The 26,673-nt window shown below is 44.0% G+C and overlaps 1 protein-coding gene across 5 annotated transcripts in view; it reads left to right on the forward strand.

Moving 5' to 3' along the window:
* The window catches only part of LOC132916389 (3-phosphoinositide-dependent protein kinase 1), a 408,115-nt gene that overhangs the window by 53,028 nt on the left and 328,414 nt on the right, over window positions 1-26,673 (forward strand). For 3 of the 5 annotated variants that reach the window (XM_060976328.1, XM_060976330.1, XM_060976337.1), the window contains exon 2: window positions 12,268-12,294. The exons of the other annotated variants lie outside the window; for them this stretch is intronic. In XM_060976328.1, coding sequence (XP_060832311.1) covers window positions 12,268-12,294 — 27 coding nt within the window. The remainder of the gene's footprint in view (window positions 1-12,267; window positions 12,295-26,673) is intronic. 5 annotated transcript variants of the gene reach the window in all.

The raw sequence follows: 26,673 nt of genomic DNA on the forward strand, positions 1-26,673 counted from the left end.
AAAGCCTCTCTTTCGACAGTCGTCATTCGTACAATTTCAACGTAGAACGGTATCGTTTGTGATCTTGAGTGAGAAAAAAAAAAAAGAGGTTGGGAGGATGGGAAAAATCGAAGCGGAGGAGGCAGCCACCCACTGCTACCCTCCCTCTCGCGTTCCGTGTTCGACAAACGTCGCATCCGGAAGTGACTCGATGATACAGAATATTAATGAAACTCGCCGGGACGCACACGCGGCGTAGCGTATCTACTTTCATCTAGTCGCGAGCTGTGGGGACTGTGAGCGGTTTGGAGGCGGTGGCCGCGCGACACGCACATGCCGTCGTTGTACGGTCTCCCGTAACACGTACGCGTCTGAAAAACGCGCGACGGCCATTACTCTCGGATCGGAGGAAGCCGTCTGGCGTCGTCTAGCGGGCCGCTCGAGGCATTAACAAAGTAGGGCTCTGGCGTAAAAAGGGGTGGGAAGATAAAACAGGTGAAACGCTAAAAAATGGGTCAGCCCGCCTTGCCGCGCGCTCACCCTTGCCCCACGGCTTACTCTCTTGCCCACGCGCAAGATCAGCTCGCACACTCGCGCGCGCAACATTTGAACATACGTCCGCTTGTGCTTGACGCGCGACCCGGTGCGCGTGTGTGCGCTCACCTACCGGGGGATTGCGTACGGGGGTGGCTGCTTCGAGTGCTCACGAGTGAAACGGAGACGGTGAATCGGATTGCTGCGAGGGTGAGCGAGAGAGAACGGGACGTAGAGAGAGTCGAAAGAGCGAGAGAGGGATCGCGTCAGCCAGCCAGTCAGCGGAGGAGAGAAAAGCTAGAGCAGTGGGAGGGAGAAAGCGAGAAAGAAACAGAGAGGAAAGGGAGGGAAGAAGGATGGGTGAGTTTGGAGTTGAGTTGTCGGCGAATGAGGGCACTGAGGCTGGCGGCAGAGGGTGAGGCCAGACAGAGGCTATTGATCCACCAGGATCCACCTACCAACCCACGTTAGTGGGATAGGCTCGGTTTGAATCGTCGACCCACACACGGGCGCGCGCGAGCGCGAGCATGCGACCGCGTATATGCACGGTTACGTTGAAAACGTTTCGAAGGGCTCTCTTTCGTAAAACGTGCCCTTCGTACGAGGATTCTTACATGCGTTCGTTCCCTATCGCGTTGCACATCTGCAATTGGAGAAAACGTTTATCTTTCTTTTCTCCTTGTTTTCGAAAAGAATTTCTTAAGTACGGTAATGCCGAGGAAAAAATGTAGAATTTAAGAGAGAGAGATTGTTGTCGAAAGATATAAAGAGTAAATATATCGTCCGGATAATTCGTGAAAAAGCGTTTCGGGTCAGATGAAAACGCGTCGGCCGAAGAAGGAGGCAAGAGCGTACGAACATGAGGGATTATAAAAATATTTTAAGTTGGTTTTAAAACCTTCCCGCGGCGAAATTCTGCGTGGATAAGGTATTCGTATGCTTAGAAACAACTGCTATGCAAATCGAGCACGCTATCCCTTTTTTACTCAACCTAGCGGACATCGTTTGACTACGTGTAGATGTAATCTGACTTTATGACACGAATAAATTTATTTTTCTGTATCAGGGCTATCTGTACTTTTGGTCGTGTGGTTGTACGCATCTGTAAATCAAAGAAAAGCGTGCTGGGCTACGTAATCTTTGACTTGAGAATAGGTCAAGGGCGGTTCGTTAGGTAGATGAACGTCTCTTATTATAATGGCCGCAATTAGTGATGCAATAATTACCATAAAAGTTTTATAACGAAGGAGTAACTTAATCTGGCGTAACACGATAGTGGTTACAGATGTTGTTATCGTTGGTGAAATACACATTTTCTGGTTCTTTGTCGTGGGAATTAACAAGTTCGTGCACGGTGTAAAATTTAATAAATTTCTAACAGGGAATGAAGAGAAACGATATTTCTACACGTCAGGCTACGTAATTAAATTACTCGTACAAAATTTCTAGACCGATATACCTACAGGAATTATCAAGCGCATTATTAGGGATTTCATCATTTTCGTATTAGGCGTTTCCTCTTTAAACTTCAATTTTCAAACCTTCCATTCTCTACGTTGATTTCTCTACGCTAAATTCATACAAATTGCGCAACTTCCATTGAAAATAACAAAATCGCTAGTAGAGAAGAAAATGGTAGTATGGAACTCCGTAAGTTGGAATACCACTATAACAATAATATTTCAAATAACGTATATCACACAACAGACATTGCTTGTGTGTCTGGAAAATTATCCCATTTTTCTGGCTCCTGCAGTTTTCTTAAATTTCCGGAGTTGCACCCCTTGCGTGAGAAGCGGGACGATAATGCGAGGACCGACTCTAACGAAAGAGAAGAGAGAGAAACAACGAAATTGTATTGTATTGTATCTGTTTCAGACTGTTTGACCTGGAAGTTAAACTTGGTTTTACATAATTTATGAACATAAAACAAAATTAAAACTAAACCTACAGATAACTACAATAGCGTAAAAGTAAGAATGTTTTATTTATTTAATCAAGTTATTTAATGTAATTGTGGCGGAAACGGTTTGTTCCGCAGTTCTAATATTTTCGAGTTAGGAAGTGGTCGGCAATGTCGTCTGGATAGTCTTTCACGGGGACGGCAGAGCGCAGGCACTTGAGGTGTTCAAATGGAATTTGCATGACGAACGCGAGGCCAAGTTTTACTCGGAGATTCGACAAGAAAATAAAAATAACAGCCGCCGGCCGTTTAGCGGTGCACACATACATATTTTTCTGTTCCGCAGTCAGTAACGAGCATTCTGTGAGATACGGTCCGTTGCCTGCGGTATATCGCCTAAAGAGCGGCTGTTTTGCATAAATAACTGTCCGGGGAGCCGATTCAATTTTCTCTAGGCGTTCCTAACGGATCAGGTGGTTCTTAAAATGGCCCTGTCTAGCCGACACGGAAACTTTCATTCTCGGGGAAAAGCGCTTCAGGACAACCTGTTTCTGTTCTACCCGTCTTTATTTTCTTTTTCTTCGTTTTTGATCGAGGAGCGTGATTGAGAAGAGTAGGAGAGAGAGAGAGAGAGAGAGAGAGAGAGAGAGAGAGAGAGAGGGTGCAGGTATGGAAAAGATATATTCGATAGAATAATTGAGGAGAAAGTTATTGCTCGGATTTTTCGCTTGAAAAATTATAAGATATAAAATGAAGGTTTTCATCAAACGTGGTCCTTGACCGATCTTCTACTGTAAAATTTTAATGATTCACTGCAATTTTAGATTTAAACTAACATAAGAAATACGTCGACAGTCACATCTCGATAATTATATGAAACATCTGTAATTAATCCTCCTTAAAGGGGACTATTTTTGATTTCGAATCCTCGATGCTCGTTTCCACGCACCCTCGACGTTTAATTGAACCCGCAACGTGTAATTCCAACGAAGTTCATAGACAGTTTTATGCGTTGATCGAGATTTATTCGCAGTATACGTGGCCGATCAACGGACCGAGTTGAAAAAAAAACGGGTACCATCGATTTCATTAATATTCATTAGTGGTTTCAATTTCGACTCGCTCGTTTATCACTCGAATGAGCATCCGCGCACGGATACACGTTGATGCGCATTATTTTGCCCGCAGATAGGTTTTCGCGTTCCTTCTTCCAAAACTCGCCACTTCGGGCAAATTGGATAGAAATGAAAGCGACGACTGTGTTTGTTTTTACCCTCGTACGTTTACGTTTCTTTTATCTACGTTTATCTATAACCTACCCCTTTCGATATTTCCATTTCCTTTCCAATTACATTTATTTCGATAGTAGTAATATAAAAACACCGATGCTTCAGCGCGGCCGTTAAAGGTAAATGTTTTAAAGAATCAAAGGAAGATTAAATTGAAAAGAGTTGTCGATACGTTGGCAAACATCGCGGTGGTGATTACTATTCCGCTCGATGGAGTAAAGGGTAAACGTCGTTTTCGAGATTCTCCGTTTCAAGATATTTTTTCATATTCCCTTACAGAAAAGGACACTATGCGTTCGTGTGGCATCTGTGCCTCGTAATAAACGTGATCGTTGACACATTGTTTCCACGCAACAGACATAATTTTCTCACGTTTTATTTTCCTTACAGATGTAAGCGTAGAATTTTTGTATATTCTGGTACCGGGAATTATTTACGAAAAGAATCTTTATGATTATAATCTTTAACGCGTTCTATAGAACGAATTATACTCCAAACGCAAAATTATACCTGTATATGTATTGCTTACTAATTTGCCTATCAAATCGTGTACACGCATAGCGCTAAGTCCGTTGTATTTTAGCAAACCCTTTGATAGTATCATACGCGTTGGCGCGAATTTTACGAAGGGCTGACCGCGCTAATACGTTTACAGATCGAATGTGTACGCCATTAGTAAACGCTCGTAAATTCGTAACACGTGTAAATGCGAATGGAAATAATGGTATCGCGTAGCTCATTAATGGCCGCTCGGGCGATCTAACGCGATTACAGTCGACGCCCGACGCCCGATGCCTGGCTAAATATTTCGGGGAAAATTGGATCGAAGGAAAATCGAACGGTGGATTCAAGTCGCACGGTATATCTATTCACTGGTTTTCTTGAATTTAATTTTCCGTCTCCACGATGGTGCACGGCACGTCATAGTTGTAAAACATTTTATTGAACTACTTGGGTTAAGGCGTATCCAGCGGGTAGGTCGACTCGGCTAGGGGTTTGGAAATATTCGAAACCTCGAATAATAGTGTCCTTTCTCCCCGATGAAATACAATTCACGGAGAGAACATAAAAAGTCGCGATGAATTCTAACAAGACGTTCCATTCTTTGCCTTTCGACCCTTTCCGAGACGTCTATTGTCTCATTAATTTTTAGGTGTTGCTTGATATGAAATCACGAATTAATAATACAAAATATTTGTCACAGTATTTCTTCCAAGCAACCACACTTTCCATCCTTCGTGTACTTAAGTTTGCGGTGTATCGATTGATTAAGTATATTGATTAAAACCACGCGTTCTCTCGTTTCCACAGAGTATTCTTTTCTTCTATCGTATCTTACTCGAAGATTCGTCCATACTAATTTTCTCTCCCTTTCCTCGATCCCTCGAGCGATACTCGTCTCCTGTTCCACCATTACCGAGCTCCGACAGCTCGCATAAATTCTTTATTCATAAATCACTTGGCTTTTGATATTTTTTCGCGTCGTCATCGATGCAACATATATTTCGACCCGTGTTCCTGCGAAACGGTCCTCCTTCGCGGTGGCAACTGGCAACCCTTCGTTCGAAGGGCCGAAGAAATTCGAAGTGGCCTTTCCATCGCAGAACTGCGAGAGAAGAACACGTCGAGAGATAAATAAATTACACCAACGAGCGCAATAAAGAGGAAGAGAGAGGGGGAGAAACGAGGCAAGAGACAAAGAGAGAAACGCCGAGAGGGAATTGTGCAGGGGACAAAGGAAATGAGATCCGCGGAAAGGCGCAGATATAACGTTATAAATTTATTTATGCAATACAACTTGGTCCATTCGAATTACAATAGCGCGAAATTTAATTGGATCGTTTACAGACGGTGGTCTCGCGCGGCACGGTATCGGAATAAACGCCACCACCACCATCCCTAGCTTACCCTCGAAGCACCTCGGCCTAACCCTGCCCTCTTCTTTTTCTTTTACTTTTCTTCCTTCTCGTTCACCCTTGTGCCGGTTGTCATCGAAAAACAAAAGAGATTCCATCGACTTCCCTCGAGCACGCGGTTGGTTCCTCTCTCTTAAACTCGCTACCAGCGTACAAGGACACTCGTGCACCCTTTACTTTCACCGAGACGAGCCTGGTGCCCGCAATCGTAGCGATTTTATCATTTCGCGTACAACGATAAAACAATTGGAATCGAGTGTATACTCGTCCCGTTCGAGGGCGGCTCGACGTTTTCCTTCGGTTTCCGTACGTAGTCTCGGCCCCGCTCTGCCTTTGACGGCCTAGGACACGCTTTTATCGGTTTACAGTGTGCCGCGTAAAACGAATTAATTGTCTCTGTCGAGTGTGCGTCGCAATTAACCGGTTCCCTTGATGCGTTCATTTTTCATACGCGGATCTTTAAATCATTTCAACGACGAATTTTTATTCTTTGTCCCTGATCGATAACGATCCGCATGGATCTTAGAAGAAACGACGCTGCTCCCAGATGCTCTCAATCCCGGCAGAAATAAAATTCCCAGAACAGTAAAGTATTTTTTTCTTGACGGAAACGAGTTCGCGAAACTTCAGAATTCGGGAGAGTCCCACCAGGCTGCATCAAAAAATTGCTGGCAACTAAAGCGACAAATATCCGTGTAGCTTCGTTCCCATATTTTCCACGTTTATCTTTGAAAACGTTATGGCTGACAAAGTGTCTGGAAATGAGCACAAAGCGGGCCAGAGAGCGAGATCCTGGTTAAATCGTCGTTCCTAAAAAACATCCCGTTCTCCATCCTTCGCCTCTCTACTTATCCTTCGCGTCCTTCAGAACGGTTTATCTCATCGAAGCAGCCATGGAATATTATTTCTGATATAATTCTCGGTTGTTGGGTTTCCTCCTGGCCTCTGTCGTTGCATCGCGCCGCCTTCCATCCCCTTTTTCGTCGTTATAATTCCCTCTATCTTCGTTCCACCGACTCTTTCTAGTTCTTCGCTCGTTTCTCCGCGCTTTGGCTTCCCTTCAGCGACCGCAGCGTCGACTCAGATCTCCTTCTATCCCCGTTTCATTAATTTTATCCGCACGTTTTACGAGCGGCATCCGCAGCCCCGAAACAAATTAATTGCACCACGCCACTCGAATTAATTGGCGAGCTTGCGAGTCCTTGCGGCAAAAGTTCCCGCGTAAGCGTACCTGTTTGCGATTTTCAATCCAATCTTTTTCTTTTTGTTCGTCTTCTTTTGTTTCTTCGGGTTCTGCGTATTTACAGAAAGAGAATCTAGAGTGGCTGCTAGTCGGATTTGATGAAGCGAGTTCGTGTTTCAATTTCAACGCGGGGAAAGAGTATCTTCGCGTGTAAAACGCGGCAGACGGCATGAGTTCGCGAATCTCTATTCCTCCCATACTCGGTCGAAACCTAAATAGCGCGATTCACGCGTGGAACGAGCATTGAAAACTCGGCGAGACGGTTTTCGGTGGGTTTCGTTTCGAAGATTTTTTCAAAGTTGTCGCTTTTCTTCGTCGCTCGTCAGCTTGAATGACGGTCGTCGCGCGAACAAGTTACGTTTGATAAGATCCAAAGTCGACGAACGTGCGATTTCAATCGGCGCATTGCACTGATGTCGCGTGGTACGCGTGAAACGTTCGCTAATTAAAAACGGCGCGGAAATTCTTTCAGGAAGTTTGAATCGACAGATCCGTTGAAAAGAAGTCGAGGAGGAAGTTCGGAGAGTTAATAGACGGATTTCTTCCCTCCCCGTGAAAACTTCGTGCAGTCTGTGTGGCCCTGTGAAACCTTGACTCGATCTCGGTAACGAATCTGTAGAAGCGAGATTTAACCTCGTTAACTGTGTTTACGCTTCTACTTCGATCAGTCGTTGGGAAGTTAAACGAGGACATATTTAATCCGGCAAGTTAAGTACGCGAATTCGTTCGTTTCGTCTGGGACCATCTGGGACATCGATGAATAAGAGGGGACATTCTCTACGATTACTTTCGATTTTCTCACGCTTTCAAAGATATTAATAACGTTCCTGACGATTATTCCATCGAACGCGTCGTCTATTTTTGTCTGTTTAAATTTCATTTAAACTTTCGTTAAATCGCATCATTAAGTCGTGACAGCGTACAACACGCGCGATTTGAATTCAATCGACGAGGTTCAACGATATCGACGGTGAAGCAAGCTCCCCTCGGCCAGGTCAATTTCCATCGTTATCTGGCCTGTGCTAACCGTGAAAACGGTAGAACCCTTAAAAACGTTCTTCCAATGACGACATTGTGGCGCGGCCTCGTAACACCGGGGCAATAACTAGGACCTCGGTTTATATCTGGATTTACATGTAAACGTGCGTGAATCGCGGAAACTACCTCACAGCCAACCCGCCACCGCCCCTCAACTAGCCAAGTAAATTGGTAACTAAGTGGCAGGGTAATATCGGTAACAGTTTGCCACAGGAGCTTGTTGCTGTTTGCGACGCTGGTATTGCATACACGAGCGGAAGTTGTTGGGAAGAAGGCGGAGCAGGGACGAGGCTAACGATCAGCGTAAAACTCTTCTTTGTGCGGCGCGGCGGTTCGTTCGTTCCGACTTCCGGTCCCAGCCAGGAAGGAACGTGGTTCCCTCGCGTTTACCAGGGATAACGGTGAAATTATCCTGGAATTTTTAACATCCACGCGATCTTAAATTGGTTCCACTAATTTACGATTTGAAGAGCGCGCAAAGGGGAGACGAGTGTATACACGGACGTACATTTAATTCGCCTTATCGTTCTCGTCTCACCAGATGTCTCGCAATTTGTTTTCATTACGCATCTCACGAAGCTTTCATTGACCCGTGAACTCTAAATCTTCCTCTCCGTATACGGCGAAGCAGTTGCTTTTCTTCGTTTTCCTTCTATCATCGTGACGGCTGTTAATCTTGCGATAGAATGGTAAATAAAGCGACGTTCATTTACAAGTTGCGACATACCACGCTGCGTTTTAAATTGCACGCTCGGGGAAAAAAACAAAATAAGGGGACCGCGTTACTATCTTCAATTGGGAGAATCGTGTCGTCGTTATACGCCGTGTTAGAACGAAATGCCTACTCAAACGTATCATAGATTCCTCGTCTGCATCCAAATAGTTTCATTGAAATCGACTACGCGTCTCGCTCGATCTACCATGCGGATGATTCTCCCATGCAGTACCTTAGGTTCCTTGGAGGAAACATTATACAGACGGTCCGGCAAGACGTTCGGCGGTGCAATGTAATCGCGTATAATTAACAGCGGTGTCATTAACGAAGCGCAGCTCGGTAGCAATAGTTACGACGATCACGTGTGCCGCGTATCTAACGAGAGAGCGCTGCGTTGAAGCGACGAAAGAACATTGAAAGAACGAAGCGGCATGGCCTCGGTTAAATTAAGTGTTTTCCTTACGACTAAATGTTTCATATGGCACTTGTACCGTTTCACTGAGGTAACGCTACAATAGGCCGCAATAAAGTGTTAAGAAAACTTGGCCGCCTGACGGGACACAACAGAGAGACTACCGCGGTGGTCGGCACACCTCGAGCATACGAATATCCACATCAACTCGGCCTGTTTGTGTGTCCTCTTCGCCCTTTCTCTCTTTCTCTTCCCTTCTCACCTTACCATCACCTTTTCTTCCGCTATCTCTATTTACACGATACGTGTGTGGCCTACGATGCAACCCGTTCTTTTACACGTTCCAGCTCCTCTTCTGCTTCTCCTCTTCGCCCTGTTTCTCGCCTTTCCACGCCATCCTCCTTCTCTCCTCCTTTCCACCCCTATCTACTCTTCTCCCTTCCCCGAACATTCCCTCGACCATGAACACCGCTACCACGATAGGATATCGCCAAGTAAGTTCCCGCTCGTTCGAGCAGGGTCTCAATCCAATAACCATTTAAGAGCCTTACACTCGTACCTTACACGTCGAGGAAGCCGCTTTTACACCGCACCAACCTCCTTCTTGCTCCCTTATGTCCTCTATTTCTATCTTCCTCTGCTGCTCTCTTGTTTTCGCTTCTCCTCTCTAGCAGCCTTCCTCCTCGCCACCTCCAACATGCCTCCCTTTTTCCTCCCCTTTTTTTCTCTCTCTTTCTCCTCTTTATTTCTTTTGCATCCCTCTGGACACGTTGGCGGATGGTAATGGGGTTAGCCAGACCATGTAAACGTACTTAAGCGTCGCTGATACAGATAGAACATAGCGTTCACTGGATTAAAAAGCATTTGTTTCCGTATCGGTTACGCGTTGCACGATTTGTATCGTAGGCTGGTAAATCGCGTCTTTATTAGCCGTTTAACTTAGCCATGCATTGTACGATATTCACGCGAGAGATAAAACTTTTAAACGATTCATCGTCATCGATATCTTACATTCTTTTTTGTCTTTCACTCGCTGATCCTCTGGCTCGAGATATTGTTTTCCTCGTTGTCCAACGTGTCGATTAACGATGATAAATGATCGGTATTGTCGCCGTGTTGGTTCGTTAATGTCGCAGTCAGGACACGATTGCAATACCTGAATGTAATTCGCGTGAAGATTTATGAAATTGCGTCCCGTCGACGCTAATACCGCGTAGTCGTACGCGTTCAGTGTCGCGATACGAAGACGCTGGAACAAAGAGGAAAGGCGGACCAAGCTATTGTTATTCTAAAATTTGCTTTTCAGAAGGCGCACGAGTATTATTATTAATATTCATATCACCCCTCGTGGATGCCGGAGAAGCATGGGCCCCGTTGCCCAACCATTTTCTTTCCCTCTCGTACCCCTTTCGGGTACAATGGGTTAAGTAGTGCATGTAAACATACTTAAGGGTGTTTGAATGGAAGGAAAGAAGGGAAAAAACCGGTGCGGTTGAAATTAAAAACCATCGGTGGTAACGAGCTGCCATAAACACCGGCCCGTGCATTTATATCTTCTTCCCTTCCCTCCGATCGCATGAACCAACAACATCTCGCGGTCGAGATAATAAAGAATTTTTCTTGTCGTGTCTCTTTTAACGAGCTCGCGATGATTTATCTATATTGAACCTATGAGACACAATTTTCCATAAATATTCGTTATTGGAATAGAAAATTGCGCAGCAAAATAGGGTGGGAACTTTTGTATATAATTTTCACGGTTTGTGTCAGTGAAATTAAACTGTTGAAAAAATTGAATTGCTATAAATTCGGACGTTTAATTTATTCACCGAAGAGAATTTGGTTTATTCGTATGTTTTACTTATCTATTTATACTTTCAATCTGATTATTTTCGTTGTGACTTTGTTTACCTATTGTACACCCTCTGTTTGCTTGTTTACATCTTCGTTCAATTTACGTATATTTTTAGATTATTTGTTTACATTTCGGATTTATCTACGTACATTGTATATTTAGTCGATTACGTTTAAAATGATTATTTTTGTACGTTGTTTATTTGCATCTTCGACTTGTGTTGCGTACAAGTTTTATTTTTATTTCACGATGTACGGATTTAATTTCCGTGAAGATCAATGATTTGTTGCGACGTCTCGAACGTGAAGTCACACGCGTCTCCATAGTTATTTATTATCGTTTTCCTTCTGGTATCTCCCTCCCATCCTTTTTTTTTTAATTTTCTCTTTGCATTTTCCACAGGTCACTCGACGTTATTGCGCGTAACTCATGCGTCGAGGAAATAGACGATCGAGCTTGTAATCGTGATCGAAATATAGGTGTCTACTGACTGTGGAATAAAATGTATGAAATTTATCAGACGATAAATCGCGTGCACGAGATCGATATCGTAGTTGTTGCAACTTTAAACTCAAGTATTTATTGTAATTATACAGAAGGCCTTATCGTTCGGTAAACTATCCCATAATTTTAAAGATTAACCGTATCATGTAGCATAGAGATTATTTAATAAATATATTCTTAGTACAAGTGTTTCTATTCAGTCGTAACATCTGTATTCGTCACTCTTCACAATTTCCAATAATTTCCATCATTTCTTTTTAAACAATCCAAAATATCAAATCGGCAAAAATTCCATACTTTTCATTTTTGTTTCACGCGACGTCGGAATCGACTCGATAACCTTCGTGCAAAACATCGCGAAATTCAACTCGGAGATATCGGTAATCCGTGTCTTGGCTTAACAATTACTAGGTCGATACTCGCGAGCCATCGTCCGTACGATTAATTACCCCCTGTCGAGTGGCAGAGGTAATTGGATTGCAATGAACTCTTATCTTGACGCCGTTTAATCGCGCGACCAGTGACCGCTTTTTATCTATCGATGGTCCATTTCGAGGATGTTTACAAACGCGAAACCTGCTCGAGATAATGGTTAAATATAAATTGTAGCCACAGAAATAGCGTACGGATATCGATAATGTTTCCGTTGCGTATTCGGGGATTCGAAAGCAAATATCCGAAACAAATTTCCGATATTTGCCGCGTCTTTCTTTTCCTTTTTTCTTTTTTGCATATTCCTGATAATTTTTGACAATTTTGAAATATTTCGACGTAACTTTCCAATGACGATCTAGGAAGCGATTTTGTTTCATTTGTGAATAAACTTTGGTCTCATAATATAGAATTAAACGGTAATTACTGCGTTTTGTTTTATTTCAGATCGAGGATGATCCGCAGAAGGAGAAGGTAAATACAAAATTACTCTAGTATTCTATTGAAAAACCGAAAAATACTGCGTAATACTAAGACCATCGAAAGGCTAAATAACATAATTATGGTTGTTTTAAATTATACGCGGTGAAAATTATACACCGAACCTTAACACGTAATTGAAGGTAAGGAAATTCTCCTTCGGAGAATTCCGGCGCAAACACGCGGAGGTATGTAGTTGAACCCGTTTGTGCATGCGGTTCGTGTGCAGAATAGGTAGAGTTATCTCGCGTCATCTAAATACCGATATTCAAGGCACTTAGGAATTCTCACTTTTCCTTTACCTTTGTTCTATCCTGACGAATTAACTCAAATTATCTAACAAGTACAAACATCTGCGTGTAATTGTTCCGTTTACTGATTCATTACGCGACGAATGTGTGACGCAACATTTTCTAGTGGTCGAGATATTTTAAGACAAGGATCGTATATTATACAGATTGCTATTGGTTTTCTTTAGTATGATTTTTATATATTTCGTTTAGTTTTGAATGGTCACGTTGCTTCGGTAATACGTTCCGATTTCACGAATAAATCCTGCATCCAATTTCTGTAAAGGGACCACGACCTGTCCCTTTTGCCTTACGGAGAACGATCGGGGAGGTCGTGACAGAATTCAAACAAATCTTGTCCATCACTAACCGTACGAAACGAATTTCTGGACCCTGTCGGGAGATCAGGGCTCCGTCGTCGATCTCTGTGCTCGAATCAAGAAACAGTCAGTGACGTGCTACTGTGACAGAGTAGGTAGTACGTTTCCGGGGACGTGATTCCCTCTCGGACGACAGATTCACTTTTTCTTCGGACGTGAGCGAAATCCAGTCGCTTTCTTACCTTTATCGCTGATAGTCCTAATGTTTTCTCGAGAAAGAATGATAACGGCGGAGAAATCGAACATTCTGCTGATTTCTGAAAAATTATTCTACTACTATTTCCGCATTGTCGTTCCTCCATCAATTTTTGATGCGATGTTATGCCATTTCCTTCGTCGACAACAACGGTATTTCTTAATATTCTACGTATCACTTGTTCTTCGAAACTACAATAAGATCGATAAACGTATCTTTTCATTTCCCTGACATCTTTGCAACGTTTCCGACAACATTTTTGCCTCTGCTGTCTGCTTGTTCTCTGTATTCTTAATCTTCTTACGTGCTGATTCGCACGACGTAACCGGCACACTCGAAAAGAAGTCGATACGTGGGTCCGATAATTCGGCAACTTCACCGAGAAGATCCGTCCAGATCCAAATTCTTTTCCGGATCCAGGCGAGCCTTTTACGGCAAGCCAGTGTAATTAAGGACACGAAGAAACCGGTGACTTCTACATCCTGGAAATCGGACTACACAAAGTCAAACCAGCCCGGTTAAACTTCAGGTATCTTGATCAACCTGTAAATACTTGTCGGTTCTCTCTGCCACAAGTTTTCTTCTTTTTGTCGAGCAATGTTACAACGTGAAGCGTTGAGAGTTTTTGTTGAAGTGAAAGCAGTTACAGAGTTGCAAAGAATGTGGTCGTCGAAGACTAATGTTTCGTGGTAGTTTCGGGGCGGGGTAATTTCCTTAACACACAATTTCTGTCGACGCTGCCAGCATGCACGTGGCAACAGCCTTAATGTACGAAGGTTCGCTTTACTGGACGACTTTTGGACGGGTGAACTTTTCATAACTACAGAGGAAGTCTTCTAGTCGTAAAAATAAGTGTACTGTGAGCTGGTTTAACGGTGTCTTAAACAGCGACAAATTCTTTTTGAATTCCGTATATTATGCCGTGCGCGCGACGAACTCTCTGGAAAATAGAATCGCGTTTCTATCGTCTTCTTCGCTTCGCTACATGTGAAATGGTCGATTATAAAGTTTATACCTGAGAACGGATTCCGACTATGTTTTCTCTTGTTATTTTTCGTAGAAGCTAACAAATTTAAAAGTTTAACTCCTGTAAAATGTTATTTCAATCGAGTCGATTATTTTACATATTTCAATCGTTTATTGTATATCACGAATCAACGGTTAATGGAAATGATCAGGTAAATAAATCCGAGTAAATCGATACGCACAGATCGCTGCAAAGTGAACATCGACTTTTGCCTAAATATTCCAGTCCAGTCAACAAATATCGACTGAAGTTCGTTTTAACGATTAACCCGATTAATGTTATTTACCAGATAACGCGATACATTAGGATATGGGTATCCCATTAAATCTTCTCGTGCGAATGGCGGAACGAGTTCAAATTACTTCAAATAGAATCTCCCCACCGATCTCACCACGAAGCCTGTTTGTTTCATTAAAATTCTCTCGAAAACAATTTTCTAAAACGTCTGGTATTCCATTAGCCGTCATTACGATTAACTAGATTACATTAACTCTACGACTTATTCCATTCATTTGCATCGAGATTCGCTTGCTGGAAAGCCAACCGCGCCTTTTCTAATCCTTTAGCTTGAAGTTTCTCCGGCTTTCCGCGCGAGAAAGCGAGCTGATTCGAGCGTGTGTCAAGGTGTGTGGAGTGGGCGGTTGACACGAGCAGTCCCTGAAGTGGAGAAAGAAGAGAATTGACCAGCGAGGCGGAAGGAGGGCTTGGAAGGTAGCATTAAAGTTCCAGGCGGTGTGCTCGGCCGATTCTCGCATCCACCTCGGCTCGCCGCGCTGCGTGCCATCGCTTCGCTCTGATATCCATATGCAGTAGCCCGAGGAAATAAGCTCGCTCGTAAATAAGAAAAGTTCTTGCGTCTCTGTGGCTGTTTCGGCCTCCCTTTCCTCTTCGTCTCTCTCTCTTCCCTTCGGTTCTGTCTCCTCGGGGCTGTTCGCCGGCTTTCTCGGCGCGTGGCTTCCGAGATATCGAGTGATTTGTTGCAATTCGCTCTCTTTTTCGCCAGGATACTCGCAAGAGAACCGGCCACCCCCGTTCGCCACGCGATACACCGATAATTTCGGTGCTTTAGGCACGGTAATGGCGCTGCCACGCAATGCCGTCGATCTGCCATCCCTCCTCACTTGCAATATTATTATTTCCAGCAGAATAATATATAAACGCTGGTTGTTGCGTGTCTGCCAGTCGAAAGGGAATAGTCGTGGGTAATGTCTGAACCAGAACGGGAAAAGCGTGTGGTTTTTACGCAGAAACAGCAGGTAGTTAAACTTTCGGTTGCTCGATACGAAACTGCGAATTTCGATATTTCAGAGAGCCGTCCGCGTTTTTCACGCGACTCTTTTTTTACCGGACTTATTTTTATTTGCGAGACTGGCTTTTGCAGACATTTTTATGCCTGCACTTTTTTTTAGTTACGATCGCGTGGTTAGATGAATTTCGATATCGACGATAAGATTCGAAATTTTGAATGTTGAAAAATAACAAATGCGCGCCTATATTATCGGGTAAAAACAGCGTAAGATTCCAAGGTTCCACGTCGTCGTCGTCTATCCTAATTCAAAGTTACTCCTGAATCACCTCTTCGAAAATCTGTACATTGCCATAGGAATCGAACTATCCCTAATAGCCTTCGTCAATCACTTCGAGAGTTTCACCTTAAACGTAACGCGCGTTCCATCAAACAAACGTTACGACGAGCGCGGACGTAACGGCCAATAGGGCGAGTTGACGAATCTGGACATTCTATAACCGACAATCCAGCACTTTGCGCACCTTCGTTGGCGGCCGTCAGTTCGAGGGAAATTTAAGAGCGTCGCGTCTCGCGATCGCTCAGCCGATTGATTTACACGGCGCAGTATTTTACCAGCGCGCGGCTATTTTGAAAATGCTCGGCTATACCGCTGCGTAGTTTTCTAGAATCATTGTCACGCTTTCGTTACCCTTTTTGCCTTCCTTAGCGAAATTTTTTCGCGTTAGAAAATTTGCAATCGATTAACTGCGAAGCTAGGTGAAGGATAACGAGAATTTTCGACAACCTTCGGTAGAAGCATATATCTTTAGGTATATCTTTTGAATATTCGTCTAAAGAACCTCTTAGATGTTATCTGTAAGAAGGAAACTGTTCGTAGCAAATGGACTTTTATTGCTATTACTGGAAAACAAAGTTGTATTCCTTTTATAAATCCACAAACTTTTATCAAAATTAGCGTCGGGTGCTTCCCGCATATTCGCCAGCAGTTATTTCCCCCTCCCCCGTTATTGAAGATACAAGAAAGTTACGTTCCCTCGGAAGAGGAGACACGGAGCAATACTATAAAAGCATATAGGCGGGCATCGACTGCCGTATCGCTGTTATAAATCATATGAAATGCGTCCATGAATTAAATATTTTCACGTACGTTCACAGCGCATTTTTGTACGAATTCGTTCCACACTTTATCGACGTTGAGATAAACTTTTACGCGTCCCTGCACTAAACGGCCATCGAGGAAACCAAGAAACGTTTCTTTAACTACATGCTGTCCATTCGAATAAAGCATCGTTCGACGATGTTGAATTTTCTTTAATTGAACTCTGACGACACATCGGTGTATTCCAAACACGCGATAATAAAAGGATAAGCGAAAACCAAGGGACTTGGAGGAATTTTTCAAAGTACCTAAACGAGCAAACATCAACGCGAAAGACTACCGAATCGCCCTTGTCGAAGGATACGTTGAAAATGTTAACGAGATTGTTCCTCGAAGGCGCGTAACGTAGTTCGATACCGATACTACGTATGATCGAATCCGATTTGGACGAGTGTCGACCGAATAAAAGTCGAGTAGTCGATCGAGCCAATCCGTAAAACGCGATACATTGGTGTTAATCCAGCGAAGAATCCTCTTCTAGTTACAAGCTATTCTCTGTTTGTTAATGGAATTCTCGTAGGACGTGGCCCTACGTGGTTCGCCAAGTGTCGAGCAGCTAACGTGGTCATGGAAAAAGGAGGTCGAAAGTGCCGCCAGGCTACGATAGAGAGAAAGAGAGACAGAGAAACAAAGAAGTTGGCAGAGGGAATACGTTTCACGTTTCTTATCCCGTGAAATCTTGTGAATGATTGCCGGTGATTTACCGGAGCCCGACTGATATCTCTCAAATCTCGAAAGTTATGGCGCTGCCGTGGTGTTCGCAGCATTTCGCGAAAAGTCGACACCGGATTCTCGCCGCGCCCGTGTTCCAAGAGATTCGTCGGCTGGAAAAAAGTTTTGGCGGTACCGTCTGTCTGCTCGGTTCGTTCCAACGATTCCCCCCTTTCCATTCGTCCATTACACGGAATGATATTTTCGAAGTCCTGGCGCTTCTTCGATGTGAGAAAAGAGGGTTGGATGTTGCTTTTCTTCCTTCCATCCTCTTACGGTATCGCGTCATTCGGTAATTCAAAAAGCAGACGCGATGTACATATAGATATATGTAACATAGATACAGTTGTTAAGAGAATTTGAAAATTGATCCGGTACATGGTGCGTCGAATCGCAACTCGGTTTCCCGAATAAAAATCGGGGATCTTGATCGGGGGTGGAGCGATTTATAACCGTGACACCCTAGCCGGCGGGAATTCGCGTGGCGAAAGAATTCAAGAAATAACTCCCTTTGTGGGTACGCGCAGAGGGAGCTGCCGAGTCAGGAATTCGAAAGGACTGGTACTTTCGAAAAGGCTGGTGGCGACGCCGGAAACGCGGAACAGAGACGGTGGGTGGGTGATCCTGGAAGTCTTTGCCCGGAGTTTCGACCAAGGAAGAAGAGAGGAGACGTGATGCTGATGCGACGCGACGCGACGCAGCGCGGCACGGCGTCCAGAGTGGCTCTGGCCCGGATCTATATATAAAATAATCCCCAGAAATGGAGGGAATAAATCACTCGAGTCGTGAGAGGCATTCCTGATCAGATAGGGGTCGGAAACGGGATAAAAACGTTCTGTCTCCTTTTGGATCGCAAGGAACTTTGCTCTGACCGTTCACCACCCTATCCCCCTGCCACCCTTCGGGCTTTTCATGCGGCACCACCGCATCCAGCATTCGCCCTTTGTGCCCATTGGCAGCACTCCATTATTCGACCACGTCAATTACAGCCTGCGCGCCTAACGACTGAAGAATTCGACGTGCCGCCGCCGCCGCCGCCGCGAGACACGGGGCCCTTACGTTCCTCCCTCTTTCTCCGTCTCTCTTCCTGTTCTCCTGTCGGACAGTCGAGTACGCTCTCGAGCGGAGCGCCAACCTATTGGGAATTGATAGGCGGAAGGGTGAGTTTCGAATCGGCAGAGTCGAAGACCACCGAGTCGAGATCCTCGAATATGTTTCCCGACTGGACGCTCATTTCATCCCCCGAATCGGTTCCGTCGAACCTTCTCTCGTTCTTTTCATTTTGTCTTAGGTAAATATTTAGCTCGACTCGATCGAACGTGTTCCTAAATATTTGAATTCTCCGCGTCACGAGCTTCTTTCCAGGACACAGACGAATTAGAAGCGATAAGGAAGATTTGCGTATATAAAATTATTTCCATGTTTGGGAGAATTAGTTTGGGGGAGTCGTGGTACGAATTGGATATACGAAGTCGAGAGAACTACCAAATATAGGAAGTTTCTTTTTCCCGGAGAAGAAAATGTTCCGAAAGTCTTATATCAACCGTGTCAAGCCCCGATCCTCAACTTAAACATTGTCACGATAACCCAATATTCGAACCATTCGTCACTGTACCAATCTACCCTAAGAATCTTCCACCTATTCCTAACGTTATCTCTGACGCACAATAATACCAAAGCCAAAATCGCAATCGTAGCGAAACAACGTATAAACAAGGAGGCGTTGCGTCGGGAGCTTTTAAGACGCGAGATCTAGACGAGCTTCAATGTGTGACGTGCAAATAATCAAAGCTTGATGAATATCCCTGACAGAGTAATGAGTTTTCCTAGGGACGCAGCATCAGGAAGGAATCCGGGAGCAGTCACCCCTAGCCGCGAGAAGTCGCAAGACTCGGCGCTGGGGGAGCGAGATAATTCCAACATTTTTCATTTCGACGCTCACGCGCCATTCGTTTGATCTCGGCCGCCTAATGAAGCCGATCGACCCTGTGGATTTTTGATCTTAATTCGACGAAGATTGCAACTCCTGATTTTACGCGTTCGAATTAAGCATCGTTGCGCCGTTCCAGCCGACTTTCGACTTTTTTCCCTCGACCTACATTTCTCTCATCTCCGGCGTGTGCTCGCCAAGGAATAGAAGGGTCGGCAAAAGACAGGCCCCGATCAATTTTTCAAGAGAAATCGCCTGGCAGTGGCGGGGGAGGTGTGGACGAGTCTAACAATAATTGATTAAGAGATGCGAGGGCACGGATAGGGAACCAAGCTACCTTCGTTATTTTTTCTTCGACGCTCGATAGCCGACCTCTTTCCTTCTCCCTTTTCTTCTTGACGTTACCCTCTTCTCATTATCTATGGACTCGCTTACGAGTCGCGAAATTTTCATTACGACGAGAGTGCTAGAGTAAACTTGGAAACTTCTACGCGGAGAAACACTCGCTGATTCTATGATTAATTAATATCAGAAGGATCAGTCGAGTGACATCGAACGTAAAATTCTTGTAAATGTTCTTGGATTTGTCCTAGAATTCTTGGAAACCTTCGAAGACCAAGATGAAGAGTCGTTATTCCATCAAGGATGATACTCTCATACGTATTGATATATTTATATCAACTTAGAGTGGCTACAAAATTATAGCGTGTACGCTATCAACGATTAGAGCCGAGCGTAGTAATATATACAAACTGTTGATGATAATAATTCAATATAATTAAATAATAAAAAATTAAATAATATTCAAATAATTGAAAAAGGTTTGCGTTTTTCGTATCGCGCACAGAATGCAGTGTATGATATAAATATAGAAAAGATTAAAAGTACCCTTTGCACGAATGCCATTCCGCCCATAACGACCCAGACGAAAGAAGAGTAGCACGATTTCACTGACGTTTGAAACAACGTAGAAACCGTGAAACCGAATGGAGCACCTCTCCTGTTTCGCTCGTTTATCCGTTTCACTGGTACGTCCGCCTCTCTATTTTCTTTTCTGGACGTCTCTCGCGTCACGAGGCCCTGATTGATGCGTCGAAAGTCCCCGTAAAAAGGCCGCTGCGTGAGAAGTAAACGTTCGCGAGCAGTCGTGTATACATCCTTCGTATATATCCGTGAGTCGTTAAGTAGAAATTTGCTCTCGAGTGACATCAGAGGCGTGACATCTCCAGCGCGTGGAAAAAGGTTGCGGCGGCGCCCATTATAGGAGCAAGCTGGCGGATACGCTACTCCATATGTCGCTACCAATATCGGCCGGTCATCGATCATTTCGAACTTCTTCTCTGAGTACCACCCATCCGAGGCCACCGATTTGGGACGGTATGTAGTCGCAACGATGCATGTCCGGTCGATCTCCTTGTTTTTGTATTTTTTCCCTTTCTTTCCTCCGTTTTTTGTTTCTTGCTCATCGACGAAAGTTTCGGAGAAAAAAGCCAAGGGATCCGCAAATGGATCGTTCGTTCGTGCAGGCGTTTCGAATCGTCGAGGCGGCGACTTTTTCTTTTTTGCCAGTGAAAGGGCGCTTTCACGTAAATTAATCGAAACGCCGCGAAATGTGAAGAGCGATGCAAATTCTCGTGCTCTATCGCTTTTCCTCTTCTGTAGGTAGCTACCCTTTTCATAGATAGGCATATAAATAAAAAAAAAGGAGAAGGACGAAAAAAAAAAGCATACGATAACCACGTATATGTGAGTTTCAACGCGGTCGCCCGTGGATGTAGCAGAACGCGCGCGTAATTCCGCCGCGGTCGTGATAAATAGACTGGAGGTTACATCGACCAGCTCCGAACATCGTAACAAGGTATCGCGAGCTTCTTCCAAAGTTGTCGATCCGAGAAGGAAGAAAGATCGTTCCCGTTGTACGCTGATCGTGTTTACTCTGCGCCGCCGGTATATATCGAAGGTCTCTCCGCGGTTGGAATGCTGATCGCTTCTCTTGGAGTCGTCTATCTGGCCTGCGTACGTTCGGGCACGCACGTCTGATTTATGCGTTGTCGCGGCAAATTTATGGGTTCGCGGACGAACGAAGTTATGAGAAGGAGGATCGTCGCTGCGTGTCCCTAGGAAGCCGCAGAAACGCGAGGAAAAGTCGAAAAGTCATTGGTTGCACAGGGGGAGAGGTCAGGCCGTTTAGTATGCGCTCCCATGCTCTCAGCATTTCCATTAACTCCATGGCTGACTGGTTGCCTGGCTGGTTGGCTGGCTTACTGGATGTATCGTGGGATACAAGTATAAAGGATGTTCGTAAGGGATGCCTTCTTCTGTCTTGCTCGTCACATTATCGCGTTACGTGTTACACGGTCGTTAAGGGACAAACTTAACGCCATTTTCGTAATTCTTCTTCCGGGTATGTGCGCTATTGCTTCGGGCTTGGATTACCGAACGAATAAGATAATCGTAGATGAAGCCGAATGAGGATCGAATTTAGATAATCCAGACGTTGTCCGTTCTTTGTAGAACCACGAATTAGAAATACAATTTTCTCCAATTCTTCTGCACATCTTACTCGAGTAATTAGCCTTTGATAGAAACTAGAAGGAACGGTACCGGTGCTTCGTTAAACTTGCGGTACAAACTACATCGTGTATAGAGATTTCAAGGGCATAAAATCAGCAACGTGTGCGGGGAACATCCGTAAAGAAGGCGAAATGCACGGGCATCGGATAAAGTTGTAAAGCAGGACGAGGGTAAAAGACCTGGAAGCAGGAGAAGCGAGTCTATAACGTAGGATCGTCGCGCGCCTACCCTTGGTCGGAGGTGTGGAAACGACCCGAAGTCGTTTTCCCGTCGGGTCTCCGTGTCGTTGGGAACACACGATCCTGTATACCATACAGGAGACCGCCATTTCACGTATGCGCACACGTTAGGGTGTTGCCGAGACGTTGTGAAGATTCATGACGCTCGGAGAAAGTTCGAGGGGACCAAGTAAATGGAAAAAATCCATTACGCGGTTTTATTCTGTCCGCGACGCGATATCGAACTACCACTTTTTAATTATATTTCTGGCAGCATGCGGACGCGCACTCTGTCTCTCCCCATGGGAGTCCTTCAATGGGAATTTTTACTTCCGTAATCGGGACCGTTCGCTGAAATGCACGACCACTTTCGTTATTATCCAGATCATTCTCCCTGTCGGATTCGCTGAATCTAATTATATGTTGGTCGAAGTACTTTTTTCATTTTCGTTATTTTAGCTTGGGGCGCACCCAGATTAAATTTAGTGGGAAATTGTAAGTAATCAAATCTATCGACATTTCAATATCGAAGCAGATTTGATAGCTAATAATAAAAATCTCGTGGCCGCTGGTTGGAAAACTACAAATTTACAAATTACTTTCTGTCACGAACTCGACATTGATCCATCTAGCAAAAATATATTTCATTCTTTGTACAAAATCGATGCTGAAAAGTTTAAAGCGTTCCTTTGGAGCTTTAATGGTTTCCTCACTCATCAATTACTCACGCACTCGCAACCGTCTCGTGCAAAAAGAAATAACTATTTTTCATCAATGGTTAATTGCCGAGAATGACGTAAGAGGACAACGGAAGAACGATTTATCTTCTCCCCCGCGTCGCGACACGATTATGCAGGACGAAACGGCTTCGACATTTTCGTTGCGGGTTAAGAGGTGGTAGAGAGCCATGTTCGCTCAACGAGGTAGAAGGAAAACGAAAGCTCGCGTTGAAAACAACAACGAGGTCGGCGGTTACGAGCGTCGGGAGACGTTCTTTGGGAAATCGTGCCTTTCGAGTGGTTCGATGAATTTGTTTTCCCGCCATTCTCTTCCCTCTCTTCCGTACTTCACTCATTACGATTACACTCAACTTACTTCTCTTTGTCGCTATGAAAGCCAAAGGTTTCTCATCGATCGTCTGCAGTTCTGCAGTTTCGCGAGGTTTGAACGAAAAAGTTGATCGACGAGCTTAATAAAAACCCGCTATTAGTTAATCGTGACAGATAAGCGACGTACAAGCGAATATTTGATCTTCTCTCGTGATTTATACGTCTCGTGCACGAAGTGCCAAGAAAATTTAGCTAAGGTTATCCGTTAAGTTCTCGATTTATATAATCGATATTTCGTGAATTAGATGCAGTTCCTATGTAATATCTCTCCGCACGAATATCCATTTAGTTCAGCTTAAAAGCATTGACGAGAATGTTGAGAATTGTGGATCCTAATTGCCGAAATAAAAGTAAAGGAACACTAAGGTTACACTTGGAATTCATATTAAAACAATTTTAGATTTATTTAATAAACGATTTCCAGGATCTTCGTCGATATACATTTGCACGCGTCTCAGCACTCTCTTTGTCTCACCATCTTCTATATCACACTGCCAACGAAACAGTTACATTCATCTATTTTTTGAAGCGCTGTGCATACATATACTTCCATACATTCATATTCACATACGCGTGTCACTATTACGCAGCCAATCTAGTCTAGCACACAAAATTATACATATCTCAATAGAGAACATGGGCCAAATTTTTCTCAAAACAATGACGTATAACTCGGAGAAACAAAGAATTTCGGACAGTCAGGAACGAAAGGATGATTTATAGCGAAACCAACGTAAAACGTAATACGTGAGCGAACACGCGCACCGACATACGATCTTTCACAGAGATCAAATATTTTCGTAATTAGCCCTCTCCCAGTCACGCATCGGCCCCCTTCCTCGCCCTCGGCCATCCTGTGCTACCATTGGAATTGATTTAATAAAGAGCCACCTTGCGTCCATTTCTGCGATCACGTGCAAATTGGATGGATGGTTATTGCAGCCCTTCGATTTCGAGTTGTACGTTTTCGAAATACGATTGGATATTAATAAAATAACTGCGATACGGTCATCCAACGACGATCGGCGAAATTAATCGCGGGCCTATTGTGTACCGTCCTTTGTCCACGTTCTCGTAACGTGTCCCCGTTGTTTCGTTTATAGACTCTGCCTGCGCAAAATAAATAATCTGTAAAATTGATACAAACAGCGTTTACGCTGTCCTCCACTTTCAGTGCTTTCATTAACTTTGCATTAATTAAGATCACGAATACGTTTTCTCTATGTAATAATCTAGAAATAGAAACAAGTAGTTAGGTATATAATAATTCGACCTTGTACAGTGGCTACTATATTAAAATTCTTTTGCTTAATCATAGAATGATTACGATCGTTTAGATTCATCAAAATTATAATCGGAGAATCTACGTTAAAAACGTACCTGTCGCGTTTTTCTCCTGTGATCGTTACACTTTAGATCTTCTAAAAGATACGTTATCTGAATTATCGTGCGCGCCAAATGGAAGTCTCAAGTATGCAGGGACCTTTTTTTATTGTTTTCCAAGTCGCCAGTTCAACAGCCCTTCGATAGCCACGTGCCACGACACATCCTGCATTTCAGAAGGGAAATTCGCTGGACGTGTTTCGACATACTCGTAGGATGTTCGATCGGCACAACAAGTGCCTCTTCCTTTTTCCTGCTCTCCTCGTCTTGTCAACGCGTCCTTTCCCGATTCCTTTGAACCCAGCTCTCTCCTTACCGTCAGTCATCCTTTCCTTCTCCCGGTTTGCTAAGAAGTTTGGCAATTTGTAAGCCAGCGTCGTCCACGGGGATCGAGGATATACGCACGTGCTATGTGGCCATGCACGCTTCCGTGTATGTACGCGAATCATGCATATATGCATGACACATAATATACATACATATATGCATAAGCGGCAGGACAGAGTTAGGGATGAAGAAGGAGAATCACTTCTACAGGAGGGCAACGGGAGTCCTTTGAAACTGGCTGCTGCGCGACACCGCACTTGCGTTTATTTCAATGAAGCTTTTAGCTACGACTGTATCGCGGCTTTTCCTTTTCATAAATGGTGCAACTCTTCGAGAGGAGGATCGAAGGGTCTCTGGTAATCCTTGAATCCATACTGCCCGTAACTCTTGAAAAACAAAGTATTTTGTTGGATAAATTCGCTCGTTGACTGAAAATACTGTTTATGAGAAGGTTGAATTCTCCTATTCGCTAAAAGGTCCTGACGTCTTACAGCAAATGGAGAAGATGCTGTTGTTTCGTGTCGTTCGAGCTTTATATTATATACGTGTAAATAGGTGATGCTAACACTATTAAGATTTTAACGCATAAAAGTTTTTTATGATAACCGTCCGAATACTTCTCACTGTATAACATAAGTTAGCTTCACGTTACGATCCTTCCTAAAAAAAAGTTTAATTCCGGTCTCATCATAAATTTAAGCACACTCTGACATAAATTAAAAAGATTACCTTTAGTATTCAAAAAAGGAAAAGGGGAAACGAAAACTGCGAGAGCTTATTTACGGGACAGTCGTCGGGGCGCCAGGGTTTTTGCAAAATTAATTTCTGTCGCGTCAAGTACATATTTCCTCGGCGAGCGGACAGCCGGGACAAAACAATTTGCGATTGATTCCGCTGCGATTGTCAAAGGGTGTCCTCGCGACCGGTGTGCCCGTGATCATTTAGGTGAAATACAAGCGAAAACAATGTACGCGTGGATCTTGCGTTAATCGACGTCGTGCGCCGTTTTTGCGCTCACAATTTCGCCGTTTTCCATGGCGCCCGTCCCCGTTCGATCGAATTTAAACACGTGTTTCCCAATTTGTTCTTTCGCGTGATGATTCCAGAATTGTAGAAATAATATTCGTAAAGTATCACTTATTAATTGCAAGGAAATGTAGCTTCTATATAGTCAAAAAGAAATTTAAAAGGTTCGAGCTAAAAAAAAATATTTCCTGCGCAAAGAGTGTAGATGCGAAATTGATTCTCGATCAGGTTTCCCAGAACACCGTTAATTAACATAAGTGAACGACATTAGGCGTCACGTCGTCGCAAAATGCGCAGCACAGAGACCGGATAATTTCGTGATAATTACACGTTCATCAATCAGAAGCACACAATATACCTCGTACAATTAGTTTTGTGGAATAAACTAGTCTCCAACGCATTAATCGCCAGTGATAATTATTAGCGCGCCGAGATGGCGTGCCGATACTCACGGAATCATTTCTTTCGTTTTTTCAACGATCTCGTTTGACGCGTGGTAAAAAAGAAAAGCGAACTAACCTACCACTGTGAGCGGGAGTAGTAAAGTGAAGTATAATTTTCAATTTTGCGATGTTATCCGTATCGATCGAGGCAAACATGAATTTCAGATTGTAGGCGACGCTGAACGTCGCCGGCTTTATCATGCAAACGGCGTTTTCTGTTTAGGCGTTCGAACGAATAAAAACACGCGAAGGAATTTATGAACCGGCAGCACGAGCTTACCGCCGCGAAACGGGAAAAGAGAGCAGTCGGCTGACGCGTTATCGAGCCAGCTGTAATTCATCCGGTAAATC

The sequence above is a fragment of the Bombus pascuorum genome, chromosome 2, assembly GCF_905332965.1.
Source record: "Bombus pascuorum chromosome 2, iyBomPasc1.1, whole genome shotgun sequence".
NCBI lineage: Eukaryota > Metazoa > Arthropoda > Insecta > Hymenoptera > Apidae > Bombus > Bombus pascuorum.